This window comes from Ciconia boyciana, chromosome 15 (genome assembly GCF_034638445.1).
Source record: "Ciconia boyciana chromosome 15, ASM3463844v1, whole genome shotgun sequence".
Lineage (NCBI taxonomy): Eukaryota > Metazoa > Chordata > Aves > Ciconiiformes > Ciconiidae > Ciconia > Ciconia boyciana.
The window spans coordinates 10,516,456-10,529,877 of NC_132948.1; the positions used below are offsets into that span (position 1 = coordinate 10,516,456).

The window sequence follows — 13,422 nt, forward strand, 5'->3', positions numbered from 1 at the left end:
GGCAATCTCACAGCCTGGATGTGCAGAAGCGTCTTCAGGAGATCTAGACAATGCCAAGCAGCAGGAAAGTTGTATTGTCCTCAAAAATGTCATGAATCTGTGCCCATGCAAAGGAACCACCAGCAGCATACCTGGACTGATGCATATCATGGCCACCGGCACAAACTGTGTCTCCTCTGGCACAGGACGCTGAACTGTCACTTAGGCCATCTCTGTGGGGAGCAGACGTGGGATGGGAGTCTGTCACAGCAGATATGCCTCGAGGTCCCTCTGTCCCCAGAGCAGCTGACCCTGCAGCTCCACAACTACCTCCCAGAGCAGCCATCCCAGGATGACTGAACCCACCTGAGATGCTGTAGGTGCAGCTCCGCGACCTCCTCTCGTCCCATGATGCAGGTTCAGTGCCTCAGGGGGCACCTTAGCTTCAGCAATTGAGACCCCAGGTGGCTGCATGGGCCCCTGGATGCTTGGGCTGGTGGTGGGATGGTGGCTTCCCTGGCTGGCGCTCCCGACTGCTCTCTGCAGTGTCTGCCCAGCCATGGTAAGAAGTGTATCCAGTGCCGATTTTCAGCCAGTTGCTTGGGGGAGCGATTCCCACAGCAGATGCAATGGGTCTTCTGGGCCATGTGGTTACCTCGTGGCCCAGAAGGAATGTGGCTTGGCCACGTGGGTGTGCCACCACGTTAACCATCCCCAGCTCTCCTGCCTCTTTCTAAATCCCCTGGCCTGGTTACACAGGAGAGGAGCAAGGACCTGCCCCAGGGTTGCACAGCTTCTGCCGAAGCACCGAGTCCCCTTCCCCTGGCAATGTGCCCAGCCACAGCAGGGAAATTAATGCAGGAATGGCTTGTTCACGAGTAGGATAGAGGGTCCTGGAATTGCTTTTTTGGGGCGTAAGGAGGGAGTTTTACGAGCTCTATTTTCTGCTTCTAATAATGATACTGGATCTAAACAGTTCCACGCCTAGAGTCCAAGACAGACGGGGAGTTCACATCTACAAGGATGAAAATGCTCATCCTGCCAAGCCTTTGATTCTCATCGTATCCTTCCTACCCTGCAAACAGGCAGACAGCACATTTCTAGCATAAAAATATCCTCCTCTCCAGCTAACCACCTCCAGATTCCCTTCCTGAGCCTGTCCTAAGCCCAGTGATTAGACATTTCTATATACATAAACATTCAAATCATCTCCCCGGGGCTCTTCCTGTCTCGCAAGCAAATCCTGAGACCAGCGGCTATTTGCATCTCCTTGAAATACAAATGGGATCGGGGCTTCTTCCAAGCTGACTGCTGCGGTTGGGGCCCTCTGTGCACCTCCCCAGAGCACCTGGCTTGCACCCCGGCCATGCAGCCTCCCATCGTGGGCCACCGAGACACCCATCACCTCCTGCATTGGAGAGCAAGCTTCTCCAAACACCCTGTGCGTGGCCGTGGGTGACGATGCCAAGGGGCTGCATGGACGGGGAAACCTGCATCGGCACTGGGATGTGCCATGGGAGCGCGTGGGGATATGCACAGTTGCAGAGGGAGGGTGCAAAAACATGCCAAGTGCAAAGCAGTGGAGGAATAAGCAACACACACACACACGAGTGCAAACTGCTTTCTCTTTGATGGAGGATCGTAGATACATTACCTTCCCCTGGGGCTTTACAGTGAAATAACCTGATTATTCATAAACCAGCTTGAACCATCAATCCCTCATTTATCGTTTTCAACATAAATAATAAGGGCAAGAGAGGAACACGCCAGCAATAAACTAGTTATAGATGTAGTGTTGAAATCTGCCCATTGCCTTTAAATATGCCCCACTTACTGATAATAAACAGTGATCCAGCTGATGCCTCGTCTCAGTCCTCGAGCGTTGGATTACAAAGGACACAAGCCAACACCCTGCTTTATGCTAGCGAAAGTCCATTTGGCGTTTGCGTGGGAGGCCAGCTAGGAAAAGGCAGCAAATTTTTTAAAAAAAACAAACCGCATTTGCCTTGCTGACAAATGCCTCAGGAAATAAGAGCCTTTGTATTCTTCTTTGACCTCTTCCACTCACAGATGAGTTTTTGCTGGGCTTCCGACAGGGTTATTTTTTTAGCGCCTGCGCTTCCAGGACATTCATTTAGCTGCTGAAGAGCACGGCTCGGCTGCCTGACGCGGGGGATGGTTTTAAGCGCAGGCATCCCCAGTGCCTGTGGCTGGCGAGGTGATGATGCTCATCGTGTTATGGACCTACCGACCTGTTGTGGCCAAGTAGGATGGCCTTGGAGGTGCAGAACTGGGCTTTTAGCTTCAGGTCCAGCTTCCAGTGAGGCATTTTGGGCTGGCAGCAGCTCAGGCCTCTTAGAGCATCCTTGGCTGGTTGAGCACAGGCTTTACCCCGGAATATAGATGGAACCAGAGGAGATAGCACCCAGAGCCAGGCAGATCCCTAACTAGTATCCAGGAGAGGAGCTGAGCATCCTTACAGCTCTAGCCTGAGCCTGTTATCGAAGTGAAGGTGGAGTGGAGCAGGGAGCGGCGGAGCAGCACTTGAGGCTTGGGGTACTTCGCTAAGCACGGCACTGCTCTGCCCCCAGGTCAGCCCTTGAACTTTGCAGCTTGGGCCCTTTCCGAGTCCTCCAGAACTTGTAAACGTTTTGGCAGCACCAGCCCTCTGTGCGAGCCCCAGCCGTAGCTGAAGCGCACTGTTAATGAGGCACGTGTTTCGAAGCCCTCCAGGCTTGGCACCAGATCACGGGGACCCATCGGAGCCCAGCTCTGTTAGCTGGCCGTGCGACGCCGTGCTGCAGCCCAGCAGAGCCGGCTGCAAAGCGCCCAGCTCAGCACTTTCTGCAAAAGCTTCATTTGCGGAGGAGCGGCTGATTTGGGGGAAAGTCCTGCCACCCTCCCCCACCCAGCCCCTCCCCTGCCGCTCACCCCTCCAAAGGTCTCTCCTCTATATGCACTCAGAAAGGGGGAGGGGAAAAAAAAAAATCACATATATTTTTAAACACTGCCTAATGGTGAAAAAGAACATCTGGAGAACAGCCTAGCCCCTCACACAGAGTCCTCCATCTCCACATCTCGATACGAAACCCAACAGGAAATCGGTCCAGAAGGGACCCATCAGCTCAGTGGTGGGGACGACTCTCCCTGCGGGTGCCATCAGCCTGGGAACAGAGGCCACTGACCGGGGGCCAGCAGGGACCCAAGAGCCCTGGAGAAGCAGGTGGCCGGGTAAAGCCATACTCGCTGTTGGGAGATTTTTGGAGAGCAAAGGGAAGAGGGCTGCTCAGCAGCAGGGCCTGTGCCTCCCGTGCCAGCCCATCTCCCCCGGGCCCCCAGGAAATGGGGGTGCAGGAGAAACCCCGCTCCCTTTGAGCCTGTTTCCAGCGAGGCTCTTCCAGCCAACATTACCACGCTTTGCTTTACTTCCCAGCATGGCCCGGGGCAGAAAGCAACATCTGGACCTAATAAAAAAGCTGCCCTCCTCCACAAAGAGACCCAAGAGCAACCTCTGCTATTTGGTTTCCAACCTCTGCTGCTTGGTTTCTCCTTCACTGGTGGACGGAGGAGGCAGCTCTAGCTCCGGGCTTGTTGCTGGTCTGAAGGGGAGCAGGATGCTCCAGCAGCCCACGGGGACTGGATTTATCCTGGTAGCTTAAAAATTGTTCCAGCAGGGTCACGTTAGACGGGTTTCACTTCTAAGGAGCCAGCAATGCTTGAACTGGTTGCACCTTCTCATCGGGGTATAGAGATGGGGTATAAGAGTTTGTTCTTCCCTTGAAGAGAATGGCGCTCCTTTTCGGTCCTGAAAACACAAAAGCTGGAGATGGCTCAAAGCCAAGGCCCAGGATTAACATTCCCGTGGGGAAAAGCTCTGCTTTGATCCAACTGGAATGCAGATCCAGACCTAGCACCCATCTTCAGGCACGGACCGACCAGGGTCCTTGTGTCTGACCTCTGGCAGCTGCTTTGCTTTCTGGAAAGGGCTCAGGACGAAACAGCAGCAGAAAATACTCCTGGATCTTGGGCAGAGCTGGATCAGGATTGCATATCTACACCCTGGCCTTTGGCAAACGAACACCCAAGTCAGTGGAGTCCAAACCTTGTCAGACTCCGCGTCTCACCGGAGCTGATTCAGGGCCCATCATGCCGCACCCACTGACAGCTGCTCTGAGCAGAGTTTGAGGAATGCATTGAATAAGGATGTAGCATCTTCAAGAGCAACCTTCTGGACAGTGTTGCTCTGCTTTTTGCTCTTCATGAAGCCTTCTCTTCCCCCTGCGCCACCGGAGGCAGGAGAGGAGCCCCCAGCAGCCCATGGAGATGCCCTTCTCTTGCAGGCACAGCATTTTCTGCAAACGCTGACGTGCAATGTGCGGCGCAATCGATTTTGGCTGGCTCAACTGGGGCTGCATGCCCATGGGTGAGACCTCAGACCAACCCCCCCCAAGGCTTCTGCTTCCTCCATGGGTTTCCTCAACCTCTGCACAGGAGCACTGGGGGCTGCCATGGCAATTAATAATGACAACTCGAAATACACCATCGGTCGCATGGCCAGACCTCACAGCTAGCATGATCGGTGTTTTCTATCCCCGGCATCGCCTCAGAAAATACCGCAACAGAGTTTTCTCTGAGCTGAACAGGCATCTAGTCATCAAAGAGATTGCAAATGACTAATAAATATGAAAAGAAGTCAGGGGGCAGCAAAAATTTCTGGACCAAGATCAATCTTCACTGACAACTGCTGCTTTTTCTAAGCGACAGTACCCTGCAGAGTTTAAAACGGTGTCCGACTTCAAAGCAGAGAGCTCTCCAGATGGAGTTTACCACCATTCCTAACACCCTGCGCTTCGTCAGGTTACATGCATTTACAGCGAGAGACATTCGGATTATTCCCAAAGAAGGGAAACACACTGGCCTCTTCAAAAATACAGACTCGAAACGACATGTGACCGATGCTCTCCTCTCTGCGATGTAGGTGGCAGAATGGATCTCCGGGCAGTTCTTTCTCCCTGTTCTCCATTTACAAGGGCCAACAAGAGGAAAGTCTCGCCTGTCGGTGGTTACGCGAGGGTTGCTCCGTCTGCAGCCAAGATGAGCGTGGTCCCTCCTCGGGCGGGATCTGGACACGCTCCCACGCCCTGGCACAGCATTGCTGCCGTGCCAGCAGGAGTGAGCCCGTGACACCAGCAAGGCCGGGAGGGCAGAGCCCAACAAAGCCTGACTTGCACTAGAGCAACACTCTGGAAAGCAAGACCCAGAAAGCAGCATGTTTGCAGCACAAGGATTTTGCCTTTCAACCCAGCTTCTGCAGGTTTTCAGCCCAGGGCGTGCAGGCAGATGCCCTCCCTGCTGTGCGTTTCACAGCAGCGTTTTTGGACACCCCGGTGGGGTGGTGGTTTTGGGTGGTTTTGGACACGGGAAGGGACCCGCAGCCCCGCAGGCTCCGGCAGCATCCCATGCACTGGGGGCTGCCGAGGCTTTCCCTGCCCCAAGTCCCGTTAGGTGATTCCTCCTCACAACGGCTGAGACAACCGTGGCTCCAGGCCGGAGAACTCTGTGTCCAAGGATTTTATTTCAGGAGCATTTCTGCAAAGCTGTTTTTGGGGTTTGTTTGTTTGTTTGTTTTTTGTTGGTGCACCAGGCCACCAGCTCCTGTTACAGCACTTGCACTTCCCTAAAGCCAACACCGATCTCAGCTCGCTCAGACACAACTGCTCCAACCTTCCCTCGGTGGCAAGTGATTTATTACCACTCTGCTGCCTGGAGTCCTGACAAATACTCATTTTAGTAATTACAGGAGGCCAAAAATGAGAGGATAAATAAACCCGACAATTAATTCAGCTGTTACCCCCCCCCCACACACAGTGACACTCACTCCCAAGTTTCTTACGAACCCAACTCTTCCCAGATGGGCACACAAGCCAGGTAGAGCTGAGGCAGCCAAAACACCCCTGCCCCTCCCCAGTGCCCTTCAGTGTCTCAACACCGATAAGATCCAGGCATCCCATCAAAAGCCGCTCTATTTTCTTTCCAAGTTACTCGCCAGCCTGAAACGTCTCATCCCCTGCCAAGATCAGCTCTTTAGCCCTCCGCATCATTATCAGAGAGCATATATAATTTCATGGCAAATCACAAGAACTGATGAATGACTATTTGGATTGCAATTGTCAGGAGAGCATAAAATGCTTCCTGCTGTGAGGAGCCCAGGAGCGGTTACCGGCTTTGCTGGCCAAAGGCACGTCTGACCCATTCAGCCGCTCAGTTGAAGAGCCCCTGCTGCGCTGGGGGCTGGTGTGTAGGGACCGCAAGCTGCCTTTCTTGGGAGGGCATGGGTCTGGGTGCTACCAGCACATGGGTTTTGGATTCTGGTGTGTTTTGTACCCTTTTTTTGTTAAAAATCTTACCCTGCTCATCGCTGGGTACCACAGCTACGTCCTTCTCCCCTCCCCGTCACCTGCGGGGCACACGCAGCCTGCGGGAGGGTGCTGAAGCCCAATGCACAGTGTCCTGGCTCGTGCAGCAAGGACAGCCTCAGTCTCGTGCCCTTTCCTCCCTCTTCTTCTAACTCAGCCTGGCCTAGCTAAAAAAATCTTCCTCTTGCTTTCATTCTTTAAAAAAAAAGGAAAAAAATCCCCATAATCCTAACTAAACACCAATTCATCACCAGGAGAAGGTCGCAACGCTCCTGCGCCTTCTCATGGCCTCTGTCCAGGACAAAGGCATCATGGACCATCTTTTGTCTTCCCTCTCCCCTTCAAAAACCCGTCTGCCACCCACTCGAAATATGAGTGAGTCTGGACTTCTGACTTTTTTTTTATTGCTAGTTTTTGAAGCCATCTGCTTTTGTCCCGTTTCATTTTCATCTCCTTATGCAAGAGCTTTTCAAGTAGACCTAAAGTTTTCCATCATTAAATCATAACTGTTGGCCCTGAATTTAGAGTTTTCCCACCTTCTGTTTCTTCAGCATCAGTGTGAATTATTGACCAGGGCTACCACTGTCAGCCCTCGTCAGCATTTAAACCCTGATGCGAGAGGCTGAACAGCTTGGCTTCTGTTTGTACTATTTATTAACTTACTCTAATTGCCTTCAGAGCAGCAAAAGCCTTTCCAAGAAGGTTTTTAACAAAATAGCTGGTCTCAGAGATCTTTAGAGTGATCTCTGAGAGCCAGCAGGTATCTACCTAGTGCATCGCCATAGGAGCTGGTGGCTGGAGGAGCATGCAGAGACCGGAGGAGGTTTGGTCGGTGCAGGTACGTACCTGGAGGGATTTCAGATGGTGTCTGGGTGATACAAAGGACCCAGAGCGATGCTTCACCAGCACAGAGACAGGAGCCTTTTGGACATCCCCTGGACAGACAAACCAGTCATGCAGCACTGGGGAGCCTTCCTCCAGGACTTGCCGCAGCTTGGATCAGGGTGACCACCCGAAACGCTGAGCCGGCAGGAGGTACGGGTACGGCCTGGCAGAAATGCTCATTGCTGCTCTCAGGAAAACATCTTCTGTGTAAAACCCATTTCTGAGCCCTAGGAAAGGCAGCAGAAGGCCCCCCAAGCGCAAAACCAACTAACAGCCCTTCAATGGATTAAATTCCATACAGTCATCCAATTTATCCTCACTCAGAGCCCTCTCCTCATTCATCACTCGCCCTGTAAAATGCCACTGCCCGCACACCCCGCGGCAGTGGCAAGAGGTCCTGAGCCCCTTGGCATCGTCCCTGCACGGGCGGACGCGGGAGGGGACTTAGGGCCCAATGGCTCCTGGCCCCAACCGAAGTCAGCTGCACCCTGTGGGACGGATGTCAGAGGTCAAGCAATTTAGACCCGCAAATAGATACCAGGGCTTCTGTTTCAATTGTTAATTAGGTAGTGGCTAATTAGCCTCCCCAATAATTTCCTACAGGGCTTGTGAGGGATTGTCCATTACCAGAATATCTATTTCTAAAAGATTTTTTAAAAAATTCCATTTAAATTCAATTTTTAAATTCAATCACAGTTGAACACAGTTTTCCTTGGCTGCTGGTCCAAGAGCAATGAAGCCAAGGTGTCCTCCAGCATCACCCCTGCTCAATGCTGGCAGAGATGCAGGTATCGCTTGTCTGGGGGCATTTAGCTACGGGGTGCATGGTCCCACAGCCACCCTTGGGTGCCACCAGCTTCCCTTGGTGACTGCAGCCCCTGGCCCCCCTCCCTGCTCCCCAGGCCCAGACAGAGCACCCAAAGAGATGCGAGAAGCTGTTTTGGGACGGTTCAAAGGGTTTTCATGTTTCTGCTACGAGAAGCCAACAAAAACAGTCTGGGTGTGGGGATGCGGGAAGAAGCCTTGGTGGTGGGGATGCGGCTGGATGTTGTTAGTGCTGCCAGAAAAGAACAGGGAGGCTTTGATTTCTGGGGAGCCGCAGGCAGGAGGGAGCTTGGCCATGTTAAAATAAAATAATAATAAAGGTGATGATGATGATAATATAATGAAAATTAAAAAAAAATAATAATATAATAGATAAAAATAAAGAAAAATAAATGGAGATGAGAAACCACTCCTCCAAGAGCTGCTGTGGGGCTGCAACTTGGCCAGAACACCCATCCCCACGCTTTAGGGTGGGATGTCCTGTGCTTCAACCAGCAAACTCATCCCTTACCCAGCAAACTCCCCCCTTGCCAAGGTCCTTCCACCAGCCCCATCCCCATCGCCAGCGGTGCCCCGGGAGGGTCAGGGCACAGCCAGCCTTGGGGCGAGCCAGCTGCACGCCTCGGGGCACTGCTGCCGCTGGCCCTTTCCCCCCTCGCAGCCCATTTTACCGCGGGCACCCCCATCCGTGCCCCGTCAGCGTGGGGGCCCCCGACCTGCCCCGCACCCCCTCACCGTCATCCATCCCGCTCCCGACTCGGCTCCCTGGCGAGCAGCTCGCCCTGCCTGGGCTCACGCACACAAACAGGCAGGAGAGCGCTATATTTTGCTGCCAAATAAGCTTTTTTTTGGGGGGGTTGGTTTCTTTGCTTTTTTTATTTTTTAACCAGTAAGGCAGTGTTCGGACACTGCTACCCACACCGCTTGCTGGTGGGCACGCCGAGCAAAATAGCAGTGAACAAACCCCTTCACCTTTAGTAGAAGAAACCCACCCCTCTCGAGCAAGCTGCGGAAATATTTACACCTGGTGGTTTCTCTGTACAGCCCCGGCTATCATACAACTCACTTCAAAACAGCTATGCACAGTTTGGTTGTACAAAAGATAGATATTTCCCCCCGGTACAGTTCAAGCGCTAGATTGTCCAATAACTTGTTTGCCTGTTTGTACAAGTTACAAAGGTGGCGAACGTCAACTTTAAACTTGGGTTTTTTTAATAGTTTAACGTGACTTTCTCCTGGATTGCACAACCACAGCCGTCAGCACGAGGAGGTGCCGGTTGGACCCTGCCGTGAGGTTTTGGGGTGCTCGGGGATGCCTCGGTCCCTGGCCGGGAGGTGGGCGGGGGGGAGCACAAGGGCCAGAGCGGGGCATTACCGGGGGAGCATCATGACCTGCAGGAGCAGCAGCTCCTCCTCTTCCCAAAACCATGTTCCCCCAGCCCACGTGTGAACAGGGAAACGGGGGGACCATCCCACAGCAGCTCCCGGGGCCGGACGCATCCCCACCGAGCGGCTGCAGGCCTCCCACCCGGCGTGCTGCTGACTCATCAATTTGACCCAAATTAATTCATCTGCGGTGGGAGGATGCTCCCCGCTCCAGCACCCCGGCACGGGAGGTGCGGAGCTCCCTGACAGGAGCTGCCGCTGCCCCACGTGTCCCCCCGTGCCCTGTTCCTGCTGCTGTGGGGACGCGCTGGGGGACAGGCAGCTGCAGGAGGGTGTGTGGGGATGGGGCGTGCGTGGGGAGACCAGACGATGGAGACACAGCAAGACAGAAAGCGCCAAAACCGAGCTGTGCCGTGGCCAGCCGCGGGGCCGAGCTCTCTGCAAGTGGGATTCCCCAAGCGAAGGATCGTGCTGGAGCAAAACCCACGCGCACCCCTGCCACGGCTGCCACGGCTGCTCTCAGGCACCCTGGGCTGCTCCCCTCCCGCGGCTCCCAGCCCAGGGCAGGCTGTCCTGGTGTGATGGGGACACGCGGCACAGCCGGGGCCCGAGCTCTTGCACAGAGCCGGGAACATCAGCGACGTGTCCTGCTCCCCGCTCCAGAAACGATCCCAAAGGATCCCACTGAGCAAGGGCGCGAGGCTGCCGGAGCCTCGCGGTGGCTGGGGGTCACCAGCACCTCCCCGGCACCTCCACGTCCTCCCAGCCCCGCAGCGCTGTCCCCTCCTGCAACACTGCCCTGCCCAGAAGATGGTGGATAACATCTGCCCAACCATCCAGCCACCAGCACTGAGCCACAAACCCCAAAAGGACTAAAACAACTTCACAAACATCTGAAAACTCTTTTGACATCCTCACAGCACAGCCCCGGGCATCAGCTGTGCTTCGGGAGTCCTGGCCAGCCCCGCCAGCTCCGACCCCTCGCCCCGCATACAAGAAAGACGTGGCGGAAACGAGAGGAAAAGAGAAACGCAGCTGCGGGGTTAGCACCGAGGGGTGGGACAAGCTCTTCACCCTCCAGCCCGTGGCTTCAAGTGCTGGCTACGGCGCGGGCGAATGCTGCGTGGGGTTAATGGGGAGGACAACCCAACGCCGCTCGGGCCGGGGCAGCGAGAAGGCGGCTCCGCAGCTCCTGGCTGGAGCCCGTGGCCCTTCCCGATGTCCCGACACCCGGCCGCGCTCAGCCCGCGGGGTCTGCACGGGATGCCGTGGGCATCGGAGCCACACGGCGAGGAGCCCAGCGCCTCCATCCCGGCACACCGCGGGGTGCAGGCAGAACCGCAGCGAGCGAGCCACAGCCAAGGCTCGGCGCGGCCGCCCCAGGGGCAGCAGCTCAGTTCAGGCGCTTCTCTTGCCCCTCTCCACGTCTCACCCCACGCCGGGTCCCTGCCGGCGAGAGCCGCTGGTCCGTGGGGCTGCGAGCACCGCAGCTGCGTCCACCAGCAACCGGAACCTTCCTGGACTTCTGGAGACACCAAAGCAGCACACAGTATTGCTACTGTGCCAAGTGGGAACTTTATTCTTTGTTGTGGTTTTTTTTTTTTTTTGCGATTTTTTTCTGAAAAGGTTAAGGAGGCGGCTTTGAAGATGGGTCGGATTTGGATTTTTTTTTTTTTCCCCAGCAAAATCTGCAACACTTTAATAGCGTTATGCCCAGACATCAGCTCTGTTAGTTTTTACATCTCAGAGCCACGGAGACACCAGCAGCAATAACCTGGGAACGGAAAGACTTCCACATCGCTTGTGCATTGTCTCGTATTTTTTTTTCTTAAAAAAAAAAAAAAAAGCACAACAGAAAAGACACAAACATTGATGAACATTAAAAACCTGTACATTGTAAAAAAACAAAACAAAAAAAAAAACCCAGAAAAAAAAAACCAAACCCCAAACAAACAACAAACACCATCATTCTCTTGCTTTGAAATCAGAATCAACCTGGGAACATTGCAGGGGGAAAAGAAAGATCCGTCGGGAAGGGGATGGGGATGGTGACGGTGACGGCGCCGGCCTCGCGCGTCAGATGTGAGAGCTGCCGGGAGGCTGCGGGGGCTGGCTGCCCACCCGGCAGCCGGAGAGGCAGAAAGTCTGTGCCATGCTCTGGGTTCCTCTAGCGTATAGAATGCAAAGCATTTAATACATATTTTTGTTTTTTTGCCATTTTTTTTTTCCCCAGAGTGAGAAAGCAGAAGTGAATGAAAAAAAGTCTAATAATTTGTTCTTTAACCATGTAACTGCAGATATGAGCCAACATCATGGAATGAAAAAAATAATGTAAAGTAGAGCATTCGTGTGTATCACAAAAATACAATAAAAACTTTTTTTTTTCCTTTTTTTTCTTTTCTTTTTTTTTTTTTTTTTTAGTTTCCTGTGAACTCCCTGCCACGCCGGCCTCCTGCCCGCTCTGCCCCTGCACCCAGCCAGCTCGGAGGGCTCCAGAGGATCAGCATCTACAACCAGCAAACGATTTCTGCTGACTCAGCAAAGGTCTGTGTAACGGGGGGCCCTGCAATCATGGCAAGATTTTGATTTTTTTTTTTTTTTAAACTAAGTTCATACATTCTCCTGACTTACAGATAACTTTGATGGATCATTTTTACCTTCTCTTCTTTTTTTTCTTTTTTTAAACCCTTCCATACAATGGACAAACGCATCAAAGCCTGCATGTAAGAACAGAACCTCTTTTACAGCACGTAATACTGTGTTTTGTTTAAGTCCTTCCTTGCGTAAAATATCGACATAATTCACTGAAGGTATCAAAAATATACCCTGTAGACCAATACAATTTACAATTGCCTTTTCTCACCATTCAGAAAACAATGCACTTAAAGCAACTCAGCCCCCGCCACGGGCAGCGCACGAGCCAGCCCGGGAACATCCCTGCCCGCTCCGATTTAAGCCCGGGATCGCTTCCACCAAAGGGACCAGGATTTTTTTTTGTTTGTTTTGTTTTGTTTTTTTTTTAAGAAATAGCTCTTCACTCCCTCCCCTGCCCGCTCATCCCAGCCATGTTTGAAGCATGTTGAGACTGCTCCGGGGCCGATACATCTTGTGACGTGGGTACGACGGGCTGCCAGCCCTCAGATCAGCTGGGGGGAACCAAACTGGGGCGTTCCGTCCTATTTCACTTCTTAAACATATTTTTTTTTTCTTTAACCCACTCAAGGTTTTGCATTTCTGCGGCACAGCCCCACAGCCAGGATGTGCGGGAGCATCCCACAGCCCCTCGCTCGACTCCGCGGGAGCGCGCCGGCAGAGCGTCCGAGCGCGCGCGGCCCCGGGACGTGGGCGCTTCGGGCACACGGCCGCTCACAGTCCCTCTTGAGCGCGGGGGTCAACGCCCGGCAAGGCTGCCAAGATCGAAGATGGGTTCCTTGGGTTTTGTCTCGTTAAGGCTTTTTTCTTTTCTTTTTTTTCCAGACCGAAGAGGATGCAGAAATTTCCAGATGTTGAGAAAGAAAAAAAACAACCAAACAACAAATTAAAAAAACCATCCCCCCAAATTGGCTAGCTGGGAGGGGAAGGAAAAAAAAAAGGAAAAGGAAAAAATAAAATAGCTCTGCTCCTGCATCTTCGCTCGTGAGAGCCGGCGGGGCCGGGGTGGTGGGCGCTCGCCCCGGGCGTCCGCTCGCTCCCCGCGCCCTGGGTTTGGTCGCCGTCTCCCTGCCCCTGGCTCACTTCATTCGCTGTCCGAAAGGGTTTCATACTGGGAGCAGAGCAGGGGCTTGGGCTCCTCGTCCCAGGCGTGGTGCTGGCTGCTGGGGGTCCCCTGCGGCAGGGGGGCGGCGGGGGCCGTCGTCACCACCCCGCTGGGGAGCCGCATGGTGAGTGGGTTGTAGGGGAACGGTGTCGAACCTGCGTGGGGAGGAGGAAG

General features: G+C 53.7%; 1 protein-coding gene across 15 annotated transcripts in view; it reads right to left on the bottom strand.

Annotated features, from left to right (window-relative positions):
• Nucleotides 1-12,987: 12,987 nt before the first annotated feature.
• The window catches only part of NCOR2 (nuclear receptor corepressor 2), a 257,644-nt gene continuing 257,209 nt past the window's right edge, over nucleotides 12,988-13,422 (bottom strand). For all 15 annotated transcript variants that reach the window (XM_072880181.1, XM_072880177.1, XM_072880178.1 and 12 more), the window contains one exon: nucleotides 12,988-13,403. In XM_072880181.1, the coding sequence (XP_072736282.1) occupies nucleotides 13,228-13,403 (176 nt within the window). In that variant the 3' untranslated portion in view covers nucleotides 12,988-13,227. The remainder of the gene's footprint in view (nucleotides 13,404-13,422) is intronic.